This window comes from Rissa tridactyla, chromosome 1 (assembly GCF_028500815.1).
Source record: "Rissa tridactyla isolate bRisTri1 chromosome 1, bRisTri1.patW.cur.20221130, whole genome shotgun sequence".
Classification (NCBI taxonomy): Eukaryota; Metazoa; Chordata; class Aves; order Charadriiformes; family Laridae; genus Rissa; species Rissa tridactyla.
Window position 1 is genome coordinate 162975358 of NC_071466.1, and position 22310 is coordinate 162997667.

Sequence of the window (22310 nt, forward strand, 5' to 3'; positions counted from 1 at the left end):
AAAATGAGATACTACCTGAAATAACAATGGCTGATCCATTACTGCTGCCTCAGATCAGCCAACCTTCATTGCCTTTGTCTCTCTAGGGTTCTCTCCACCATAAAAAAAAGTGCTTTACCTCAGGAAAAACAGCAGAGGTCTGTTAAGAAACAACTCAAGGAAGGCATCTAGAGCTCTGTCACAAGGCTACGGAGGATGAATTTATGGTCATCGCTGCCCTTCATGTTATCTTCATGTTATCTTATATGCATTAGTTAATAGAAACAAAAAAAGAAATCTTAGGTTGGTGCAGACAAGCCCTCTAACCGGACACCAAAGTTAGACCCATTCTAATTAGCATTTTTATACAAGAGGACAAAGTAAGGCCTTCCCTTAAAGCATCTAATATATAAATGGTTGAGTTCATTTTAAAACAAGCAATTCCATGAGCATTGGAGGTGAGGCAAACTGAATTGGTACCTCAATCCCCCATTTCACTCTTTACTCACGGCTTCTTCGTTTGCCCCCTGTGAGAAACATCCCTGGCCAGTTTGGAGCGCTGTCTCCCAATATTTAATAACAAAATAAATAATTATTATTTAATAATAATCTTTAGTATTCTTACTTATATTAGTGGACTGACAAGGCAGTTATATAAAGCTTGTTTCTTTACAGAGCTAGACAAAAGGTTTTGAAGTGTTTTGGTTGCTCCAAGTTTATTTCGCTCATGACAGATCAGTGATAGAATACTGAGAGCAAGCTTTGATTCAAAGCACCCAAACATAAGCAGAGTGCTGTTCTAATTCATAGTCTTTATTTTTAACTTTATTAAGAACAGTTTTAAAATATTCTCTCCTGAAAGTAGAAAACGCTAAATAAAAATACAAAAATTATCTAGTCAAGATAAAAATGCCTAAAAATATATTTTTAAAGTAACTTGCTCCTCTACGGTACATGAGAGTCCACCGAGTTCTTGGGCTGCTACTGCCTTTTCCATCTATTTATGTCAATTTTATAACTGAGTTTATTCCAATTCTGTTCCATTTCGCACTATTAAATTCCACCGCATAGACACTCTCTTTGAAAGAAACTAAAAAAGAGTATATTAATCTCATGTGAAAGGACAGCTTTGATTTTCAGAAAATATAGGAAAAGGATTCTTTGAACAATTCACATGCTTATTTCTTAAATCTTGGTCTGCTGAAAGTTTAGTTGAAAAATGAAGATCCCGAATGAACCAAATTCTATTAAGATCAATAAAACCGAACTGTACAGAGTTCATCGCAGTGTTCTCCCAGAATATCTCAAAAAGTTCCCAAAAGATAGAAATGCAGCCAGGTAGTCGGTGACCTTGCACAAATCTTCTTCTGAACTGCCCAGGTGTTTTTGAGCTGTGCATTTACATTGGTTTTCTGCCTATTCTTTGGCATCCCCAATCCCTCCAGCGGTTATTGCAAATGTGGCTTCGTTTTCAGGCATCTCAGGGCTGGGGGGAAAAAAAAACAACACAGAAACAAGGAACTTGTGGTTTTCCCCATGTTAAATGCAGTTGTGAAACAGTCCCCAAAACGTTCTAAGTGTAAGCAACCTGGAATACTTCCACGTCTTTATACTTATATGCAAACCGTAGAACATGATCAACATTCTCAAGATCAGAAAATGTGAAATCCACCTCTTGGAAGATAACAAACACAAGGGAGGGGAATGGAGAAGGTGCAGGAGAAGGAGAGATTCTGTGTGTGCAAACTCTCATTTCAGTTTCTTAGTTCCTGACCAGAAACACTGGTCTCTCCATGCAGTTCCACCAGTACGATTTTTAATGACTTGCGTCTGCCACAGCTTACCTGGTAAAGTGATACTAATTGTGTCAGCAAAATTTAGTAATTTAACAGCTCTGGAATTTGCCTGCCAAGGGACCACCAGTCTTAACAAACCATTTGATAGTCTTTAAGAGATGAGCATCTAGTAGGATTTATGACAAAAGATCATGTAATTTAATGGATGCGATATGAAAGATAACTTTAAGTCTGTTAATTAGCTTGTCCTTTCAGATTTTCTCTCAATTTACCATCCAGAAACGTAGTTAGTTTGGAACCAATACTCAGCTGTCAAGCTATTAAGTTTCAGTACCATGAACTTTGTCACGGTTGCTTGTAACGCAGCTTCCTTCCTGTGAAGGAAAGGTGATTTACCTGTCGTATATCTTTGCAATACGCAGCTCCCCTCTCCCTTTCCTCAGGCTAATCCTGGTAGTCGAAGCATGAGCAAGGATGTGGCCCCCAATGGGCTTTTTTGGGTCCGCCTGAAAGCTAAATTAGCAAGAAAACTGTGATGATTCACTGTGCAAATTCCATGGGCTAATACTGTGATTAACTGTCAGACGAGGCACATTGAACTCAGTAATGAATAATAAATAGGTAAATATATCAAAAAAGGACTTTAACACACTTGCCTCAAGATAGGATGTTCAGATGTTCAAATGTTCAATGCCTGCATAATTTTCCACTCATTAAATTCAAGAGGCTCAAGAAATACATACCTTAAACTTCATATATAAGCTGCTCCAAAAGAAAATGGGGTGATTTTTCAATACTTTTTATGGCTTGTTCTTTGTTCAAGTCACAGTGAAAGGAGCCATCACACCAGGCAGTAGATAAACATTAAAAAAACTCATTACAAAACTGAGAGAAACCTATAGGTGTCATCCATGAATGATTCATCATACTGGAGGGACCAACGACCAATCTGGACCTGCATTTTGGTGCCTCTTCCTCCATACAATCTCATCTCTGTTAAATACGTAATATAAAAGAGAAGACATTTTTTAAAAAAGAGACAGAAAAAATATCTTACGTCATAGTCGCTCCTGGATCAGCAGTCATCTGGTTGGTCACAAACACGGCCACATTATATTCTGCAACAGAAAACAATGCAAAGAAGGTGGACTATATCCAGTAAGAATTCCAAAATATTCTCCCACCCATGACAAAAACAAGGGTGCTGCTGAAGCACTTCAAATTTCAAATGAAAGAGAAGCAAATATTCTTTATGTCTGATGGATGGAGTTAATTGGGAGACAGCCTAAATTTGCTCCTGTGTGACTTCAGCTGTAATACTTACGCCAAAAATTATCACTTTTCAGAATTCCACAGAACAAGTCCTCCTCAGTTCCCATCTTCCCTGTTGGCTCCCTGCCCTCAGCCCCCTTGTCACTTTGCCTTTTCTTTTTTTTAAATTTACTGTATGAAAAAAAACATTTACTCATTCCTCATCAACATTTCTGAGACATTCCAAGGAGGAGGAACCCTATTCATCCTGTCATCATCCCTCAGAGCATTGCAAAGTAGTGGCAATGGGCACAGCTTTTTTTCTCTCTCTCTGCCTTCATCCTTTTTTCTATCCTTCACATTTCTCCTGTACTTAGACTGTCGAAATTTGGGGAAGACAATTTTTCTTACTGGATATTTGTCCAGTTCTACAACCTATTCTCTCATTTAGGTCTTCTCTTATCAGTATTTCTAAGGAAACTCTAAATGTTGAATAGTTCCACAGACTCCTTAGTCTGTCATCTTGAAATAATATATATATATATAAAAATATTATTTTTTTTGGTAACTGACAGAGGTGTAAAGTGAGGAAAGAGTCCTGGGCCAATGCCTGATTGACAATACACTTAGACTACTAGGTGGTCGTGCTACCAACAGCTACTGTTCCAGTAACTCCAGTCCATGTTTTCCAAATTTTGCAATGTTTCCCTTACCTTCTGATATTTTTTGGAGCCTTGACAGCATCTGAGCTAGTTTCTGTTGTCGTTCAGCCAACTCTCCACGACCACTGAAATCCACACGGAAAAGTGCCATTATGGAGTCAATGATCTGCATTGTAATTATGCTAGATAAGTAAGTATTGTGAAAGAAAATAGGAAAACATATTCTGAAAGCAGTAAGCATACAAAAAAAATTAGTCTTGTACCAATAGCTTGAAGATACCAGCTTCCTCATGGAACTTGGCTGCTACATAGTCAAGCAATTCCATCTGATGCTCACCTGGTGGGAAGTACAGTTGCCAAGTGAAATTAGGACCAGAAAGAGCTCTGAAGGAACAAAAGCCTGTATTTTAAAATTCCCTTTAAATGTCTGCACTGTATATTTTCAGTGCCAGGAGTTTTAAATCCAGTGCCCAATAACTTCTTCTGTGGGTTCCAGTTTCCACTTGCCCAGCTAACAAAACTTCTTTGTGAAAAGCTTCACAACAAAACTATGCATGAAGACAACTTCATTGATTGGAAAAGCAGTATCAACATTTGAATATAGTGTTGAATTAAATGACACACAGAAATTGAATTAATCATATTACTCATGTTCATATTGTATTCTCAAAATTCCCATTTAAAACTTCCTTGAAGTTTTAATGCAATGTCTCATTACAGAGTGTTGGAGATGTCCCTATCAAGTTCCATTCACAAGATCATAGGGAATTTCTCAACAGCATTAGCTTACATTCAGGCAATTGTAGTTACATTAACTGGTGCTTCATTTGCTAAGGTGCTACACTGACACTCATCATATACATGGCAGAGTTCACTTAATGTAGCAAACTGCAAAATTTTATTGTTCATGTAGCGCAATGAGCTGGAATACTTAGACTGAACAAGCCTACTCCGTGTACAACACCAGAAACAGAAAATGGAAGCAAGCTTACAGCTTCTTTTGTTAGCAGCAAACATTCTTTATGAGCCTCAGTGGGAAATCTCAGTTAATAAACTGAGAACTATTAAAATGGAAGCCTTAGAGAAAAAACACAGATATCACGCCAGTTGCAACAGTGGTCTTACTGGTATATGCACGTGCGTACAGCACGTTGTCAAGTACTGCATCGTGGTCAACATTGAAGCGATCAGCAATGTCACGAAGACGGTCTGGTCGGCTGATGTTAGTCAAAGTTAAGGATTTCTCTTTGTACAAACCATGCTCTGAAAATAATAAAACTGCATTCCAAAAATAAAACTGTGGGGAAAGAAAGAAGAGTATTTATTTTGATCCTAGAGAAGACTGACTTTTTCTCTTCACACTGTCCTACATACCCTAAAGATAGTTTGGGGCTCATGATGATAAATGTTTCATGTTTAGGGTTTGAGGTGAGGGGAGCTGACATATGGATATGTGTGCTTTAGGAATTTAGCCGTGAGCAAAACCTATTTATACACATCTACAACAGATAAGAAGTGTCAAAAATAGTGTTTAGTACTTAGATGAATTTCTCTTGAAGTAAACAGAAAAGCTTCTATCACCTGTAGAAGGCATATTATATCTCAAAAAAAAAAACCCACACCAAAAAACGAAAAAACAACAATTACTATAAAATCTGTATCCTAACTGTAATTTTTCCAGGTTGGATTCCATCAAATGAGAGAGAAAAAAGTCACTGCCTTCTGGGCCATTGCACACTGTGCTCTCCAGGCTTTCTGTGTCAGTCATAAATACTTTACATGTACGAAGCCGTCTGGAGCCTCCTACTTGCTTCTAACAAAATTAACTGTCTTTCCAGTTCGTTGTACCTGTAGCTTTTAACAGTACAAAAGATACAAAGTGTTTTCAGTATCAATGAAGATAATCTTTCCACCTGTGTAGCCATTTGGTCCAGGAAGCTGAGCTGTCACTGCAATGAATCATAGAAAATCAAAATCAAAAAGCAGGAAAAATATTTTCTTGCTCCCTCTATTATTATTTTTTAATAAAATATCACAAAGAACCACTAGTTTGAATCAATGTGGAAATCAGGAGTATCTCAAGTCTTGCTGCCATCTTAAGAAGAAACCCAAGCCACTTTTCTTGATTTAAGATCAGATGAGATTTAATTAATGGTCTCAAAATTGTGTTTTACTCAGTACCATTACTAAATCTGTGTATTTTATATTGAAAATAGATAAGAATATTATTAATAAGTTCTTATGCACAAAGCATCCTTTTAATCCTCTGCCCAAATTAATGGTATTCATTTAGTAGGGGGGTTTTTTCCAGCTGTAACTCACATGATCACAAATTCTTTGGATATGAATTTTTTCTGATATGCGAATAGTTACTGATTGTGAGTTTAGTCTCTTTGGAGTGGATAAGCTAAAATACTCAATTCAGTTGTAATCATTCATGCAAAAGGGTATGACTGCTAACTGTTAGGCTGTACTAAACAGAAGAGGCCTTATTTTTCCAGAAGGTGCCATAATTCCCTTTATAATATAGGGTTTATTTAAGGGAACATTTGCCGATCCAGTGTCTGATACCTATATTCCAGCAGCATTAATAGTTACATTAGTTGGTATTTACTACTATTTACACATTAAGAGAATATCGCTGGCAAATCAGAGTCCGGCTATATTTGGCACTGCCCGAATACGGTGACTGCCAAAGTTTTTGTTTACCCAGTTACTGTCAGCCAGTAGTATCCTTTCAGTGCCCTTTCAGAATGTCATATTCAGCAGAACCTCTTGAAACCAGGAAATTAAAAGAGTTGCTGAGAAGAATCTTGCCTTTGCCCTTGTCCCCTTGTAACCCATATTTGTGCTCTGCTTTTCTAAGTTGGTCTGTTTCACTGGTTTCTCTAAGACACTCTATTATCTTCTCTCTCCTTATGGCAAAACTTGTATTGATGTGAGCAGTATTATTAAAATGTAATCATTTATATATGAGTTCTCTACTCAAGCACAATTAATGGAGGTAAGAATCACCAAGGTCTGTTTCACTGTGTTTCTAGAGATAAAAGATTCTGACTAGCCTTGATGTGTTTAATTTCGATACAGTTGTAAAGAATGGATTTACTGAGAAGAAACATCTCTCTCTTTTAAGGTATTACACCTACCACAAAGGGTGTGAGATAGCTGTGTTTTGCCTGTCCGGAACTCTGTTAAATAAAGAAAAAGAAAACAAATGGTCAGGGTTTCTTTTTCTGAGTTTGCCAGATTCAGGAGTTACTGCAGGTTGAAACACTTTTACTTAACAAAATTCATCTCTATCTCTACCCTTTTAAATCATTTAACCCCAACTTATAAATCATATTCTGTGCAGTAGAAATGTGTTACATGAAAAGCAAAATCATGCTTGATTGCTAAGGTCATTTATTCTTTTCTGTGTAGAAGTTAAAACCATATGGCACCTGCGCAAAAGTGTTGGGGAGGGGGGAAATGGTTGATTTCACTCACCTGGCCCAGTTTCACTTTCAGTAAAATGATCAAGGAGAAGCTTATGAGTTTACTAATCTCATTATATCAAATCATGTTAGTCTCCAGTTTGTCTTTTCTAAAGGGAAGAGTACTGTGTTTTATGAACTCTTACTGTTCTTGAAGTGTTAACCACTAACTGATCAAATTTACTATAATAGTAACTTAATTGTAGTTTCAAAATCTTACATGAAATGCAATATATCCTAAGTATGCATGAATAAAATATCATTTGTGCCAGTTTTGTTACTGGAAAGGAGCAGAGGTTGCATCAGGGAAATCTTTCCTATATGACATGTTAGTAATAGTATTACTAATGCTGTGTTGTATTGAATCAGCATGCCCCAAGTTTAATGATTACTCAGATCAAACTTAGTCTGCAAGCAAATGAAGAGGAAAATTGGGAAAACACTAAGAGAAGTGGATTCTTTCTTCTTACGCTCATGCAGGCACTCATCTTTATGGCTACAATATGATAAGTTTGATAGAAGTAATCCAGCTTGATTTAAAATCTAAACTAAGCTGCAGTTTGTTCAGTAATACTCATTTAATGTGGTTTTCTCACCTCCAAAGGCCTCAGTGATTGCCATGCTTTCAATCCCACCACCCAGAAGTTTACTGGAGAAAGGGAGAGGATTATGAGATAGTTAAACCCGCACAATCACAAGAGGAAAGTAAAAAAGAGAAATTTTTGCTATGTCAAGAAAAGTTATTTTTGCCCTAAAGCCCCTCACTTGATGCATTAAGTGTAGGGCACTAAATGATCACTGATTCATAAAGAATTAACTCTGTCTCAACCTTTCTTTCTGTGTGTGAGAGAAAGATCCATACAAACTATTACTGGAAAGAAAGAAGAGAGAAAATACCTTTGAAAAGATAACATTTCATAAAAATATCTGAAGGGAGAGATTTATTTGACCTGAGACCTGCAGCTTGTTTTGACTACATGAAAAAATGATGATAAGTTCAGGATTTCTGGATGCAAACTCTGTTTATTTACAAAGACTGCAGAAAACCAGCTGGTTTTGTTGCTTACTGATGCAGACATCTTTGAGCCAGCACTAGCTCCAAATGCAAGGTAACTTAGGTGTCCTAGCTGAATATTTGTACCTTTATATTTTTGTCTCTCATTAAAGACAGTAAATATGATTATTGGAACAATTTGGACTAAGGAAGGATTTAAGTAGAGATAAGCTTACTCAAATTCCTGGCTGCCAGTAGTAATATGAAATACCATCTTACGTTTTTCACTGTACTCAAAGGCAGTGAGGAAGCCTGGTTCCTAAAGAAGACCAAAGAGAACACGAGAGGTTTATTTTAGCTTTAAGCTGAAGGTAAAGTGCAATATCCCACCTAAACATCTTCTCCCCACCCTAGCCTCATTTACGCAGGTTGGGTATGAAAAGCACCACAGCATTTGTCAGTTGTTGTAAAGCATTATCCCTTTAAAGTAATGAGCAGAATAATTATCAAAGTTTTCTTGATGATGTGGTGAAAAAATCTGTTAAGAGAAATGTTGCACAGCATTTTGGAGAGGCCAGCATAAATTCAAACTATCAGGAAAGCGATTGCCTTACAATGAGCTTGTTTGCTGCTTCTTTAATCTTGTCCACTTTGGCTTCTGAAAGCCCTTTTACATTGCACAGTGCCCGTCTTGTGGTCATCTGGATTCCCTTGATAGTGCAGATCCCAACTGACTTCAGTTTTTTAATATCTGCTACGTTCTGTGAAGAAAGTTCCCTTCTGTGAGCACTAATCACAGTTAACTACAAGGCAAAGTAAACCTTTGAAACACATTTTATTATACATTCATATGCCTGTGTATTTTCACCAAGAAACAGATTCACAGTAAACTTTTCATTATATAGTTTATGACATCAACCACAGAAGATTTTGAGTAATATTTGTGTGAGGGATCATGGTGCAGAGACCAGATCCTGGTACTTTTGAGAGAAAGGTGTCTTGGGTCCAGTTGTATTTAGTTGTCCCTGTTTAATGTCAGTCTTTCTAGATCCAAGCTGGTAGTAAGGCAACAGTAGGGATTATTTCAGATAGTATGGAGACGAACTTAGTAAACCCTATAGCCCTCAAACTGTCCTTGGTCCCTTAGCACAGATCATCTGTAAACCTGATAATCTGATCATGGATAATTGGGAGCTGACTCGCATGGATGGTCAGAAGCTGACTCCAACTGCTGTGCTGTTTCTGCATGTTGAAAGTATATCCAGTTTAAAACAAACGTGTCCCCCAGATCTAACCGACACTTTGGGCTGGAATGAGTTTTCATAAATTGGGTACAGCGTGACTTCAGTCAGTGCCCTGCTGACACATTTTGCCTCCTCTCACCTCTTTTTATGATTCTGACATCACTGGAAACTTAAAGGCAAGCAACAGATTACTCACAAGAAAACATACTATGTAAAAGGTCTGGGGTACTTTGATTTACCATTTCCAGCCAAGATTTTTCTTTGGAAAAAAAGTATGAACTGAATCTATTTATCTAGAGCATGTGGGTGCATAGGACGTAAACGGAGCAGGGCTATGTTAGAAATTAGTCATGTTCATTTGGAAGCTTATTTCTCATCCTGTGATGTGTTTTTTGATTATTACATTCATAGAGATGGATGAGGTAAGATCAGTCACGAATAAAAATGACTCTTCCACCTAAAAGAATGTCATAACCAGAAATATAAAAAGGATTGAGCTGTTTTATTGTGGTTTTTTTCTATTAAGACAACAGACTACTGCTGCAAGGATTATTTTTTTTTCTAGACCAAAACCTTAAATGCATTACCCTGCTTCTGCATTTCTTCAGTAGCTTTGTCTTTCTGGTCACATCAAACTTAAGACTGTTCTGCATTACAAGTCTCTGTGTGGTAGACCTGTCTTGTTCTCTCCCACCCAGATAGACCTTTCACCAACATCTTATGTACCAACCGAGGTCCTCGGTTGTACTCCTTGGACTGTGGTTCAATACTACAGAGTGTTGAGCAGTGCTCCTGGCTTAACCTTCTGACACGCCTGTCCCCTTGCACCAGGACCTTGCACCTTGTCCTGATCCTCTACCTTACAATGCAGCCCTGTCCCAGTTGTGTGCCTCTGAGGTGGAAACGCGAGCAGATGAAGAACTTAGAAATAAAAAAACCTAAACCACATTTTTAATTGTGATGATTTTTTGGACTCATTGGCTCACAAATCCAGTTCACAGGGTGGCTAGAAAAGCAGATGTGCCAGAAGGGATAGCATGCTCTAGGAGCAGGAACACTCAGCAAAGGCTGCAGGGTCACAGCACCTTAATTCCTATCAAACACTTCTGAACATCAAACCACAGCCTAGGTTGTGCTAATCGGATTCTCATTGTGGCCACAGACAGATCTAGTAAGTATTTCTCCCTCTCTCCTCCTAGGAAAAAAATTCTAAACCTACAAAAACTATTTCTTTAAGCAAATGAATTTAACAGATATGGGTTACCATATGTTCACACAAAGATTTTAACTGGCACAGCTGAGAACAAAAACTTCCCCTGGGGTGCGGGAATAACCACTTGGAAAGAAAAAAAAAAAAAAAGAAAAGGAGCAGGAAACTCTTATTAAGCCGGAAAGACAGCCTAAGTCATTATTCTTTATTTTCAAGATCTTTCATACCTTAGAATCATTCTCTGCATACCATGCCTCATTTAATATTGACAGGGTAGGACCTTCCAGCTCGTGAGGTCAGCCTCTTTGGTCAACTTGACACATTTTTAACACAAGAATTTGTGTATTTTTCCTATGTTGCCCCATGGTTACAGCTCCCAACCTCATGATCCTTCTTCAAAACTCTCTCTAAAACTGTCAATGAATCGCCAATAAAAAAAGTTGACAACAATTACACTGTTGACATGCTGAGCCCAGTAATTACACTGCTGACTAATGCTGTCTCGTGTCTGTCCTCCCTGTCTGTATCCATTTGTAGTCATTTATCTGAGAGTGAAATTTTACATTTATCATGCAAACTCAACTTTTTATTCTGCTTCTATAACACTCAACGTAATAGGGTTCTGATCCATGAGCCAGTCTCCTGGATAAACATATAATAATAGTAATTCAAATAAATAGATGGTGTTTATGTAATAATGATGATGATGGTGATAACTATTATAGGAATTCATATTTGATGAAGAAAACTAACCACTTTTTTCTCTAGCTAATAATATTTTCCTCACTCCCACTCTACCCCCTTCACCAGCACGCTCAAAATAGTAGAGCAACAATTGTCACAGTGTAATTTCACAGGCACCAAAAATGCAGGAGTAATTACAAAGATTGGCAGGAACAGGAAGTAATCTATCACACAGTTTTCAAATAAATTAGCAAGTAGTTGGTTTTTCAAGAGTGCTGGGTGCTAAATGCTTTGAATATCTTGCCACTTTATTTAGGAATCTGATGGGAATGAGATTTTCTGAAAACCTGTCTTACCACCAAAGGAAAAAATTGTCTTCACATGAATGACTTAGAATTTATTGCAAGGAGGAATTTCAGTTATTTGTATCAATGTGTGTATACGCTTTTGGAAATAACTTTACAATAGCTTTACATAGACGATTCTATGCAGTAAAGTCATTGCTAATACTTACAATTCCGTGCTTCTGTAGCAGGTCAATGTCCTGAAAAAAGGATTCCTAAAAAAATAGCAAAAAGAAAAAAGGTTTTCCTTTTTCTTGTAACTACATCTATCTCACTATGTGTCTGTTTCAAATTTGTAAACATTTAAATGATTTTCCATAATAATACATATCTTGTTGGACTACCCAAATAAGCAAAGCCACCATGAGCCAAGAAGGCCTACACATTTCCTATCACCTTCTTTATACAGTGTATCTTCACAGGAAAGCAATCTTCTGCTCGGCTAATAAAACTTGTATTATGATCATCATCCTGATTTTTTCCATCACAGTTTCTCAGCTTTTCAGACTGATGACCATTCCTTGGAAGCATAAAATTAACTGATAGCCCCCTTGCATTTAATATAGAAGTGCAAAATATAAAGAAATAATGATAATCCCATTAAAAAACGTGCCTAACTTTTGAAAAGTTAATAAAGAGTATTTGAAGAGCAAGGCTGTGCAGGGACTAGGAGAATGAGATTTTCTTGGTATTAGACTGGAACAAAATTTTAAATGCTTTGAACTCCCTAATGGTCTTTGGGAACTTCCTGTCTCTTTGTGGATTTCATAACACTATCAAAATACCTTCAAACAACATTTGCCACACATATTTTTCAATCAACTGTAAATTTACCTCATCATCCTGGTATCCTGGTTCTTCTTGGACTACCTGATCCTCCATGGCCTTCATCATGAAATAGCAGGCAATAAAGTATTGATTACTACTGGGAAATGCAAACAAAGATATTATTTGGGTGCCAATAAATGAATAAATGACTATAAAAGGACTTTTAAAAAGTACCTGAACTACAGAACCTTCTCAGTGTGCCATCACATACAGATTTGTACTCGGATTCTGCTTCCAACTCTTTGTTACCAGACAAGAAAATCTACTGCGTTACTCTCAGATGAACCAGTTTGGTTTGAAAGGGTTTATCAGGTATTAGGAAAAGAGATCTCATTCCCTTGTGAGAATCTTGGGTAAGAGATGAGTTTTTAATTATTTACCATTACTGGAATTTATTCTGGTAAGAAAGTTAGAGGCAGCCTACACTTTCATAGCGAAAGTCAGCAGAGTTGCAGACAGAATGGGTAATGGAAAGGCTAAGCAACATCTCAGCTTCCCCATCTTTAGGTGACAGAAAGCCCACAAAACAGTGCTATTGAGAAGGCTACAACTCTGCAGTCATGTATCTTGAGACTATAAAGCTGCATTTGTTTTCAAGTTCTTGCTGGAGTTCAGAATACCTAATTAATACTGAAGACATGGAAGTAATGCGTTTAAGTAGTATGCTTGCATGAAGAGAATAAAAGAAGGGTAATAAAAATCTGAGGCTTTTATTATGCAAAAGCATACACAGAGAGCTTATTTCATCATTTTTCATGGTTAACTTGCCCCGTCTGTACTCCACCACAGCTTCACTGCCCTCTTTATGTGACTTCCTATAAGCAACACCTAAAGCCAGAGGAGGCACTTATTGATAGCATGGTCAAATAGAAAGCAAAATATTATCCCCTTAAATTTTACGAATGCAAGAAAAATTAATACAAAGTAGTTCTTTAGAAATACGGACTTGTAACCTGCTGTATCATTTTTGTGGTTTTGCAAATGGATATGTTGCTGCTGTTTTGTGAGACATGTATATATGTTTGCTTGCTCATCCTTGTTAATAAAATCATGAAAGCTAAGACAGGTTTATCATGAAACTACAAGATAGGTTACACCTAACAGAGGATGGGATAATTTAGACTAAATCTCTGCAAATAGTTTTTTTCAGCTTCTAAATGGATACTTAAGGTCTGCCTAATTTGCTTGCAAAAATCTTGTGTACAGAGGCTGGGAGAACTAAGAAAGAAAATACAGTTTTAGAATTATCTTATTTGGTTTTGGAGTGAAAACACGATGGAGTCATTTCTGGTAGTATTTAATGGAAATAGTGCTATAAAATCAGTTGTTTCTGAGACTGTCAGGATATATTTAGTTTCTGTGTCAGAACCCTGACAATTATGGAATGAGAAATCATGCCTAATACCAATCATAAAAATAATTACAGTAAAACATTAATTAAAAAATACTTGAAGATATTTTTAAAACCTCTTAGCTTTGAATACTGAAGGAAAAAAAACCAAGTAATGCAAAAAGGCATTACAATTGTATTACAGTCCCCTTCTCCATTAAAAATATCCTCCTGAAATGCACATAACCCTGCGCTCCAAGCACAGCTGAACAGATCATGGGATCGTTCTCCTACTCCCCACCCTTAGGCAACTGGCATCTCACAGCAGAAAAACGAGGCAGACCCAGACCTGTGCCTTCCTGTGGGCTAGGAGGGGAAAGGAAGAAATTATACCACACCCTACTAAAAGCCTGAGGGATGAACAAAATCCTCCTGTTCAGTGGAGGGTCCTCCTGTTGCTGCTGTGTCGGCGCACCAAGGATCCAGAGGATTTCAGCTGCCGCCACCTGGGGTGAAGCAGAGAAAAGGGTCAAAGTGTGAAACAACACAGCAAATCCATGAAGAAACAAGGGTCTTTGTGAGGAAACACAAACATTTGTGCCACCTCGGGTGCCCCAACCCTCCCATTCCCGCCCTGGGAGCTCTTCGTTGGGACGGGTGAGGAAGACCTGCATGCTGCACTCAAGGGACACAGGCTGTCAGTGTGACAGGGACCTGGACCCAGGTGCAGCCTTGGGTTTAGCAGACTGGTTTTAAGCTGACAGAAACATGGCACCCGCCTTGGCTGGTACAGCCTTTGGGCCCCATGTTAGGGGCAGGAGCCACCTGGCCTGGCCTGGCCTGAGGGGCACCACGGTGAAATTCCACATCTATTGACTCAGAGGAAAATAAATGATTAACCGTATATCGACAGACGTATTTATTTGGCTTTTCCTTGCCAGCTGCCTTTTCAGGGGATGTAAATTTCTGCCTCCAAAGGGCAAGGCACCACAGAATTACACACACACCCCGTGGAGCACCAATATTCCCCGTGAAAATTACAACGATAATTAAAACGTAGCTCATCCCCGGGCACCTCCACGGCTGCGAGTGGTTACGGTACCCCAAGTGCGCAGGGACCGGAGCTCCCTACACCAACCCAGCCTGCGCTCACTACCCGCCCGCCCCCGCCTGCTCCTCCTGAGGGAAGGGGCCCGGCGCGTTTCCCGCCGCCCCGCCAAAGCGAGGCTGCCCGCGCGCGTGTCCTCCCGCTCGCGCTGCCGGCCGGCCGCCGCCAGGGCGGCGCGCGGGCCCCTGGCAGGAATGGCGTCTGCCCCGTTCCTCACACCCAGACACCCCCCCGCCACCACCCCGCGCCGAATTGTTGTCTTCGGTGACTTCTAACATGTATCAACTTCTGTATTTGCCATCTCTAAGGAACAGCGTATCGCCCGTATCTTACAGCTGTCAAAGACAGGCCTGGTTATAAGATTTGGAGGGGGTTCAGCTCAGCACAGCTCAGCTTTGTTAGTGGGGTGCCACACGCGCGTCTTCCTCAGCAAGGCACCCGGCGCTTTTGGATCTGGTGGATAAAACCTGTCCAAGAGCATCGGTTTCCAAAAGCTGGAAGAGAAGTGACTTGCCTGAAGTCACAGGCCAAGAAAATGAGGCTGAGTCATACACATGACTGCATCTGCCATTTTAAAAGGATGGAAAAGGTGCTTCTTAGGATACAAAGGTTTCTACAAGTCTCCAGTCTTCTTGGAGACAGTGTTTGGGAAGCAGTCACCCATTTTAGCTCACCTCTGGCCGGACAGTCGGTCCGAGACTGCAGGTAAAGGAGCCGTGGGTGCGCTCCTGAGAGCAGAAGGGGTCGCTGGCTGCCCCTCCAGGTCACTGGGTGGGGGGGTTCAGGAGGCAGAAGGGATGGGAGCAGCATCTCAGCCTGTTTCAAGGTGCTTGTGAAAACTTCACCACCCCTCCGCCCGTGGGAGGTTAATGGCGCACATGGGTGTCATCAGTGCTAGCCAAGTTGGGAAACCAACCAACAAAACCCACAGCCCCTAACCATCATCAGGATGTGCTTGCAGGGTCCCCATTCAAGATATCAAGCGATTTATGTAAATACCAGAAGTCAAATTCTGGATTCCCAAGGCTTTGTCGATACAGAGGAGCTGTCTGGCACTGCTTTTGAAAACTGCATTATTCCGCAAGAGCTATTCCAGAAGAGCACTTAGGCAGACAGCCCTTTAAAGACAAATTCCTTCACAAAGTATGCTTTTATTCCAGAAGAGAATGCACATGCAGGGAGTGATCCTTCTGGTGCTGCTGAACCGTTCTGCAGCAGCTAATGCTTCTGTAAATAACCTTTCCTCCATTATCCTTCTGGTTTGTAAAATAGTTCTCAGAGGGGTCAATGAATGCACAGAATGTGAAGATCATTTCCCAGCCCAAAGTGCTGCTTTGGGCGATAAATTACATTCTACGTCTTCAAAATGTTGTGTGATCATTAACTGCTCATTCAGCTTCCAGCTGGTGTTGTGTAATAAACCCACATATCCCATCACGTTACACACCAGCCAAGTGAGTTGAGGCATCCCAGAGTCTGCTGCCTCGCTCTTACAGGTTTTGCTGCTCACCAGTGCACCTCCAGCTGTGGGTGAGGCGCTGCCAATGAGATACCCTGCTGTGATCTGCATTTCCTCTCCCCTGAGATTTTATACCAGTTTGGACAAGTCAAGACCCAAGTCAAACCGTCACCATAAAAATACTAAGTGTCCAGCTGACTTTTTCATCCTCACAAACCATTTTAATACATACTGGCAGTATGGAAATCATGTGGGGTTTTTTTGGTTGGCTGGTTTTGATTCAGATTTATGTGAATCAAATGGACTACAGTCAAATATGTAAGTTAATGCCTTCTCTGAACTTTCAAGTTGTCAGTTTGCCTGTTCTTAACCAGGACCGAATAATCTGATATTTGGCCTTCCAGAATATAACCCATGAACATTCAGCCTGGGATATGAGTGTACATTTATGTCTGAATTGTTTTGGAAGAACTGTGCCTTCTGGTTTCCATAGGAATGCATTTCACTTACAGTTGGTCTCAGACTAAAACTGTGACACACCTGAAATCTTCTCAGAATTGCAGAATGCTTCTGGGCAAAGATGCTGGGCATTATGCTCTCCCTTATCTAAATGGCTTCGCATTTCTCCTATTTGTATTCATTCTGGTGCTCACTGAAACAGTAAAAAAGAGAAGACGGGATCAGTCAGCTGGGGAAGGGGAGCAGAGACAGAGAAAGACTCCCTGAGCAAGGTGTTGGGGTCAGTTTTGCCATTTGTGGACTCACACCATTCCTGTAGACAGAGGGACTCCTCTGGGACTGAATGTAAATACAGCAGGTAGAATTTGCCTTGTGTCAGCTGTTCACATTGCTGCATGACACAGGCAAAGTGAGAGAAGCAACAGGAGTTACTGCTTTAGGAGGAAGCTGAGGCAGAAAACTTGATTTAACTGCAATAACTCATCAGAATGGGAGTTAAAACAAGAAAATTGCTCACGGATGCACCTGCCATGCTGTAGAACACAGGACTCTGTGTGTATTCTTCACACCAAAGAAATTCTGGCTCCTAATACAAACAAGCTGGAAGTACTGCAAATATTGTCGTAACTGTTGTGGCCAAAAGAGTCAATGCCTCTCTAACTTATTCACACATCAATATTGAAAATTAATCTGAAAAAGACACAAAGCAAAGCCGCTTTATCCACAGAGCATAGGAGAGCAGAGTTTTCAGTGTTACAGCTAAAAAAAGCATAATTCATGGAATGTTTTTTCCCCTCCTCTACTACATTCCAGCTCACAGAAGCTGAGTGCTTCTGTTGTCAAGTACATTGAATAATGACTTTGAGTACACTGCTCTGTTTTATACTCAGGACAGCATTTTCATTGGCATGCTTCAGAAAGAAGAATATACTTAAAGTGCAGCTAACAGAAATTTTTGAATTTCCAGGTGACAGCGGAATTCACTGGTCACATCAAAGAACGGCATTTTACAAGAAAAACATTTTTTAAATTCACACTTGGAAGAGGTTCAGCACTGGTATTCGAGACATTTCTTCACTTAAAAAACCCCAAACTTTGAGGAGCCTCTACTTGAAAGACTAATCATTTTCACAGTGTTTCCACATACCTTATGGATTTGGAAAAGTTAAGGCTTTCTAGCTCAGCCTCTCGGTTAGTAACAGCTTTTCTTTTCAACCAGCCATGCTGCAGAACTGAACATGCTCTTCTTTTGGCCAGTTTTCTACTCCTGGCTTTGCCTGCTGCTTCTGCAAGTGAGTTTGTGTGTAAACCACAGAAAAAAACAATCTTGCTCCATTTGTATTCCGTATGTTTGCCAGGCTAGTGGCCAGAAGAGATCACAAGCAGTTTGTTTTTCAAACCCCAAAACTTGGATAGGCATCGGCTGCATCATCACACAGTTATTTTTAGCTTAGAATAATATTGAAAGCTCTTAGGAGTTGTAATTATCTTTAAAATACTGTGTTCCCTTGATTTTGCTACACATAGAGCCTTAGTTTTCAGTAATGGTCTGGCTAATAATTTTCTTCAATATTGCGCCTTTAAACTTCAGAGATTCATTAACTTGATTATTCTTGTTTTATCCTTTCTTCCCTTTTCCTTGGATTATCATGGTTTCTTTACCAGCCTTACTGTAAGCGCGTCTATTTCTTAAACATTTCTTCTGTTTGTCCCTCTGTACAAGAGGGACATTGAAGCGCTGGAGCGTGTCCAGAGGAGAGCTACCAGGCTGGCGAGGGGTCTGGAGACCAGGTCATATGAGGAGAGGCTGAGGGAGCTGGGCATGTTTAGCTTGGAGAAGAGGAGGCTGAGGGGAGACCTCATTGCCCTCTACAACTACCTGAAAGGAGGTTGGAGAGAGGTGGGTGTTGGCCTCTTCTCCCAAGTGAATAATGACAGGACCAGAGGAAATGGTCTGAAGCTGCGGCAGGGGAGGTTTAGATTAGATATTAGGAAGAATTACTTTACTGAAAGAGTGGTCAGGCACTGGAACAGCCTGCCCAGGGAGGTGGCTGAGTCACCGCCCCTAGAGGTGTTTAAGAAACGTGTAGATGTGGCACTTCAGGGCATGCTCTAGTGGCAGAGATTGTAGGCGTTTTTTCATGTGTGTATGGCTGTACTCGATGATCTCAAAGGTCCTTTCCAACCATGAAGATTCTATGATTCTATGATTCTGTCTGAATAAAGCTTTTAATCTCTCCTCCTGGTGCTTTTTTTGTGTCATTTTGGTAATCATAAGTGACATACAAGTGTCTCTGAAACTCAGTGCAGGTGCACAGCTCCCACTCAGTTCAATATATCCCAGTACTTCCTACTGCAGTCTTTCTTCCTGTTTTGTCTGTCCCTACTGTTATTTTCCCACTGGATTATTAAGGCAGCACTTCCTGCTTTAATATCTAGGCAATCCAAGACAGAGGAATAGGTCAGAGTTTCTGAGACCAAATTTTATACGTGTCACGGTTTAACCCCAGCTAGCAACTAGGAACACGCAGTCACTCGCTGACTCCCTCCACGGTGGGATGGGGAGAGAATCAGAAGTGAGAAAACTCGTGGGTTGAGATAAAGACAGTTTAATAAGTAAAGCAAAAGCCGCGCACAGAAGCAAAGCAAAACAAGGAATTTCATTCACCGCTTCCCCTCGATAGGCAAGTGTTGAGTCATCTCCAGGAAGGCAGGGAGGACTCCATCACATGTAGCGGTTACTTGGGAAGACAAATGCCATCACTCCAAACGTCCCCCCCTTCCTTCTTCTTCCGCCAGCTTTATATACTGAGCATATTGTCACCTGGTATGGAATATCCCTTTGGGCAGTTGGGGTCAGCTGTCCTGGCTGTGTCCCCTCCTGACTTCTTGTGCCCGCCCCAGCTTGCTCGCTGCTGGATCGGTGTGAGGAGCAGAAAAGGCCTTGAGAGCTTAGCAACAACCAAAACCACCAGTGCGCTGTCAACGCTATTTCCCATCCCAAATCCAAAACACAGCACTGTACCAGCTGCTACCAAGGAAGTTAACTCTATCCTAACTGAAACCATAACAACCTGTGACCTCTGTTCTTAGGACGATGAGTATAAGACAAGTAGGAAATCACATGACACTCAAATCTCTGATTTCAAAATAGTATTCAATATTGAACTGCAGCCATGAGATGTTCCTGACTGACCAGCTGCTGTTCCCCACCCCCCAGCTATCACAGTGCTAATGCAGCAAAAGCAAATTGGAGATAAGAAGTTGATGAGAATAACAGCCATCTTTCATCCCAGGCATTTCTGAGGAATGACTGAGTGGCCTTGAAGGAACTCTCTCTAAAGTAAAAGCATCTGCAAATCAGCTCAGGAGTCTGAACTATCTGGGTGGAGGAGTTTTCTGTGTGTTCGTTCAGGAGGAATTCACGTATATTTGATAGGAAAAAAAAGGTAGGGAAGGAAATTCCAGGGACAGCTAGAATAAGTATGTAGTATATAGTTTGTGACCAACACTGTATTAAAGTTCCTGAAGAGCAACTGCTAAAGGAGGCCTGCTGAGAAGCACACAATGCTGCGGACTTCATAAGTGTCATCATTATAAGACTAGAAATATATACAAAGCACAAAGGTTTGGAAGCTGTATTTGTCAATAGCTCAACACAATAGAAGCTGTTTCAGCTCTCTTACAGAGCTTCTGGAGAAAGGAGTAAAGTCACCCATTCTTCTCAGGAAGACAAAAGGTTTTAGCGGGGGCCAGGGAAGGGACCTTACTGGCTTAGGGACAGGATCTGTAGAGAAAAACTGACGAAAAAAAGCAACACTAAGAAGTGCAAAGCAATCCCACTTCCACATTCCCTTTACACGAGCAAGTGCCCTTAAGAATCTTTTCTCTATTGCAGGGCATGTGTGGATGCCAACAAGATCAGCCGTGTCAGCGGGAGAGAAAAAAATTCACTCACTCTATCACGTCATCTTCCGTCCTTCTCCGAACACTGCATCACCTCCCTAGGATGAGGCGCTATTTTTAGTCTTCTAGTTTGAAGCATATGTTGAAACTGCTTCCAAACACTTTGCTTCTTATCCTTTTCAAGCTTTGCATCTTGGGTGTGGAGGTCTGAAATATTAGATTCTAGCAGTCCGTCTTCCCCTTCGCCTCGTCAGGGAATCCAATACCTAAGGAAGTATTTGCACTAATTAAGTACGCACGACAGGATACACACATAAGCTGCTTTGATGGGTTCCAGCTGTCTAGGATTGACAAATATACACGCATATATGTACACACACTCTCCTGCTTCTTGTATGGGGAGCACATATTATAGCACAGCAAAGGCCTTCAGAACAACAAGCCTGCAAAGTCTTAGTAAAATAAATAATATTTTAGCTTTTCTTCTCTGTTCTATACCTGGGAAAAGTCACTGTTTTATATTTTACCTGTTTGGACTTGGAAAACTTTCCTTATTTGGTGAGGTTGGTACTTGCTAGAAGCTTGTCCATGTTTCAGTTCCTTCAAGAAAAATGAAAGGCAGAAAAACTTTGAGTAATTTACCATGTTGGTAGGGTTTATGCCTTATTTCTCATGTATTCTCTTTAAAAGTCTAGCCCACCCACAAGCGAAACATAGCCGTTTCTAGGGCAAAATACAGCAGCCACTAGTGCCAGCAGCACCACATTGCAGTCACGGGAAAAGGGGTAAAAACGTCCTCTCCTGCTGAAATGTCAGGAGACATTTCAGGGTCACAGAAGGCAATTATAGGCTTGCAAAATAGCTATGACACCAGGGTAATGTCCTTATCTAGTGAAAAGTAACTGATGGAAATATTCCATAAAATGCCTAACCAAGTCAGCTGGCTCTCACAGAAGCAAGTTTGGAAGATTTCTTCTCTCAAGATTTATCAACTCCATGAATTGCTTTAACAAAATAAATGCAGCACAGCACACTCACGCACATTTCAATGTGCAGAACTGGATAGAAAAATGGCACTAACATCACATGGTTACTGTTATTTCTCTAAGCCAGTTTTATAAGCAGTGTCTCCCAAATACCCACTCCTGGCATAATTGCTCCATGAAATGTGTTTCTCTCTGGCCACTCCACAGTGACAAAGCAGCACTGGTAAGGGGGCTTTTTCTAACAGCCTGTAATGGCAAGAGCCTGGCTGGGGTGAGAGAAATTGGTATGCTGGCCGTATGGCAGTATCACTTGGGTGGTATTTAAAAATAAGCAAAGACAGGGGTTCCAAAGAATAAAAGTCATCTGTAGGCTGGCAGGATTGCTCTAACAGCGTATATGAAAAGAGAAAATACACCAAACTCCATTTAGCTTGGTCAAGTGAAACAGAAATTGTTGCTTCCACTTGTTGACAGACATGTGACAGCACAGACTTTCATTACAAAAACATGTAGGAATCAGCAAGATGCAAGCTGAGTAAATTGTGTGTTATGCCGAGAAGTAAAATTCCTCAGCAATACAAGTAAATATAAAAGAAA

At 40.3% G+C, this 22310-nt stretch overlaps 1 protein-coding gene across 4 annotated transcripts; it reads right to left on the reverse strand.

Moving 5' to 3' along the window:
• Positions 1 to 776: 776 nt before the first annotated feature.
• Positions 777 to 21463, reverse strand: DMC1 (DNA meiotic recombinase 1). Of its 4 annotated transcripts, none has more exons than XM_054188770.1 (16): positions 21255 to 21463; positions 20780 to 20993; positions 14194 to 14301; positions 12472 to 12559; positions 11808 to 11852; positions 8770 to 8916; positions 8392 to 8474; positions 7758 to 7810; positions 6835 to 6876; positions 5565 to 5637; positions 4814 to 4905; positions 3952 to 4025; positions 3740 to 3854; positions 2833 to 2893; positions 2172 to 2288; positions 777 to 1465 (listed from the first exon to the last, which is right to left on the reverse strand). In XM_054188770.1, exons 4-16 carry the CDS (start codon positions 12529 to 12531, stop codon positions 1396 to 1398), a joined length of 1032 nt encoding a protein of 343 aa, XP_054044745.1. In that variant the 5' UTR covers positions 12532 to 12559; positions 14194 to 14301; positions 20780 to 20993; positions 21255 to 21463; the 3' UTR covers positions 777 to 1395. The 4 variants fall into 4 exon arrangements, with proteins under 4 accessions (XP_054044745.1, XP_054044755.1, XP_054044728.1 ...); XM_054188780.1 differs by having other exon boundaries at positions 12472 to 12562; XM_054188753.1 differs by lacking the exons at positions 20780 to 20993; positions 21255 to 21463 and adding an exon at positions 14464 to 14655 and having other exon boundaries at positions 12472 to 12522.
• Between the last annotated feature and the right edge of the window lie 847 nt (positions 21464 to 22310).

Excerpts from the sequence above, each read along its gene's own strand:
- DMC1 (XM_054188753.1), bottom strand. Across the intron at positions 5,638-6,834 it reads GCTATCTCACACCCTTTGTG|TGACAGCTCAGCTTCCTGGA; the intron begins GTAGGTGTAATA and ends GATTCATTGCAG. Across the intron at positions 4,906-5,564 it reads ATTGATACTGAAAACACTTT|CCGACCAGACCGTCTTCGTG; the intron begins GTATCTTTTGTA and ends GACTAACATCAG.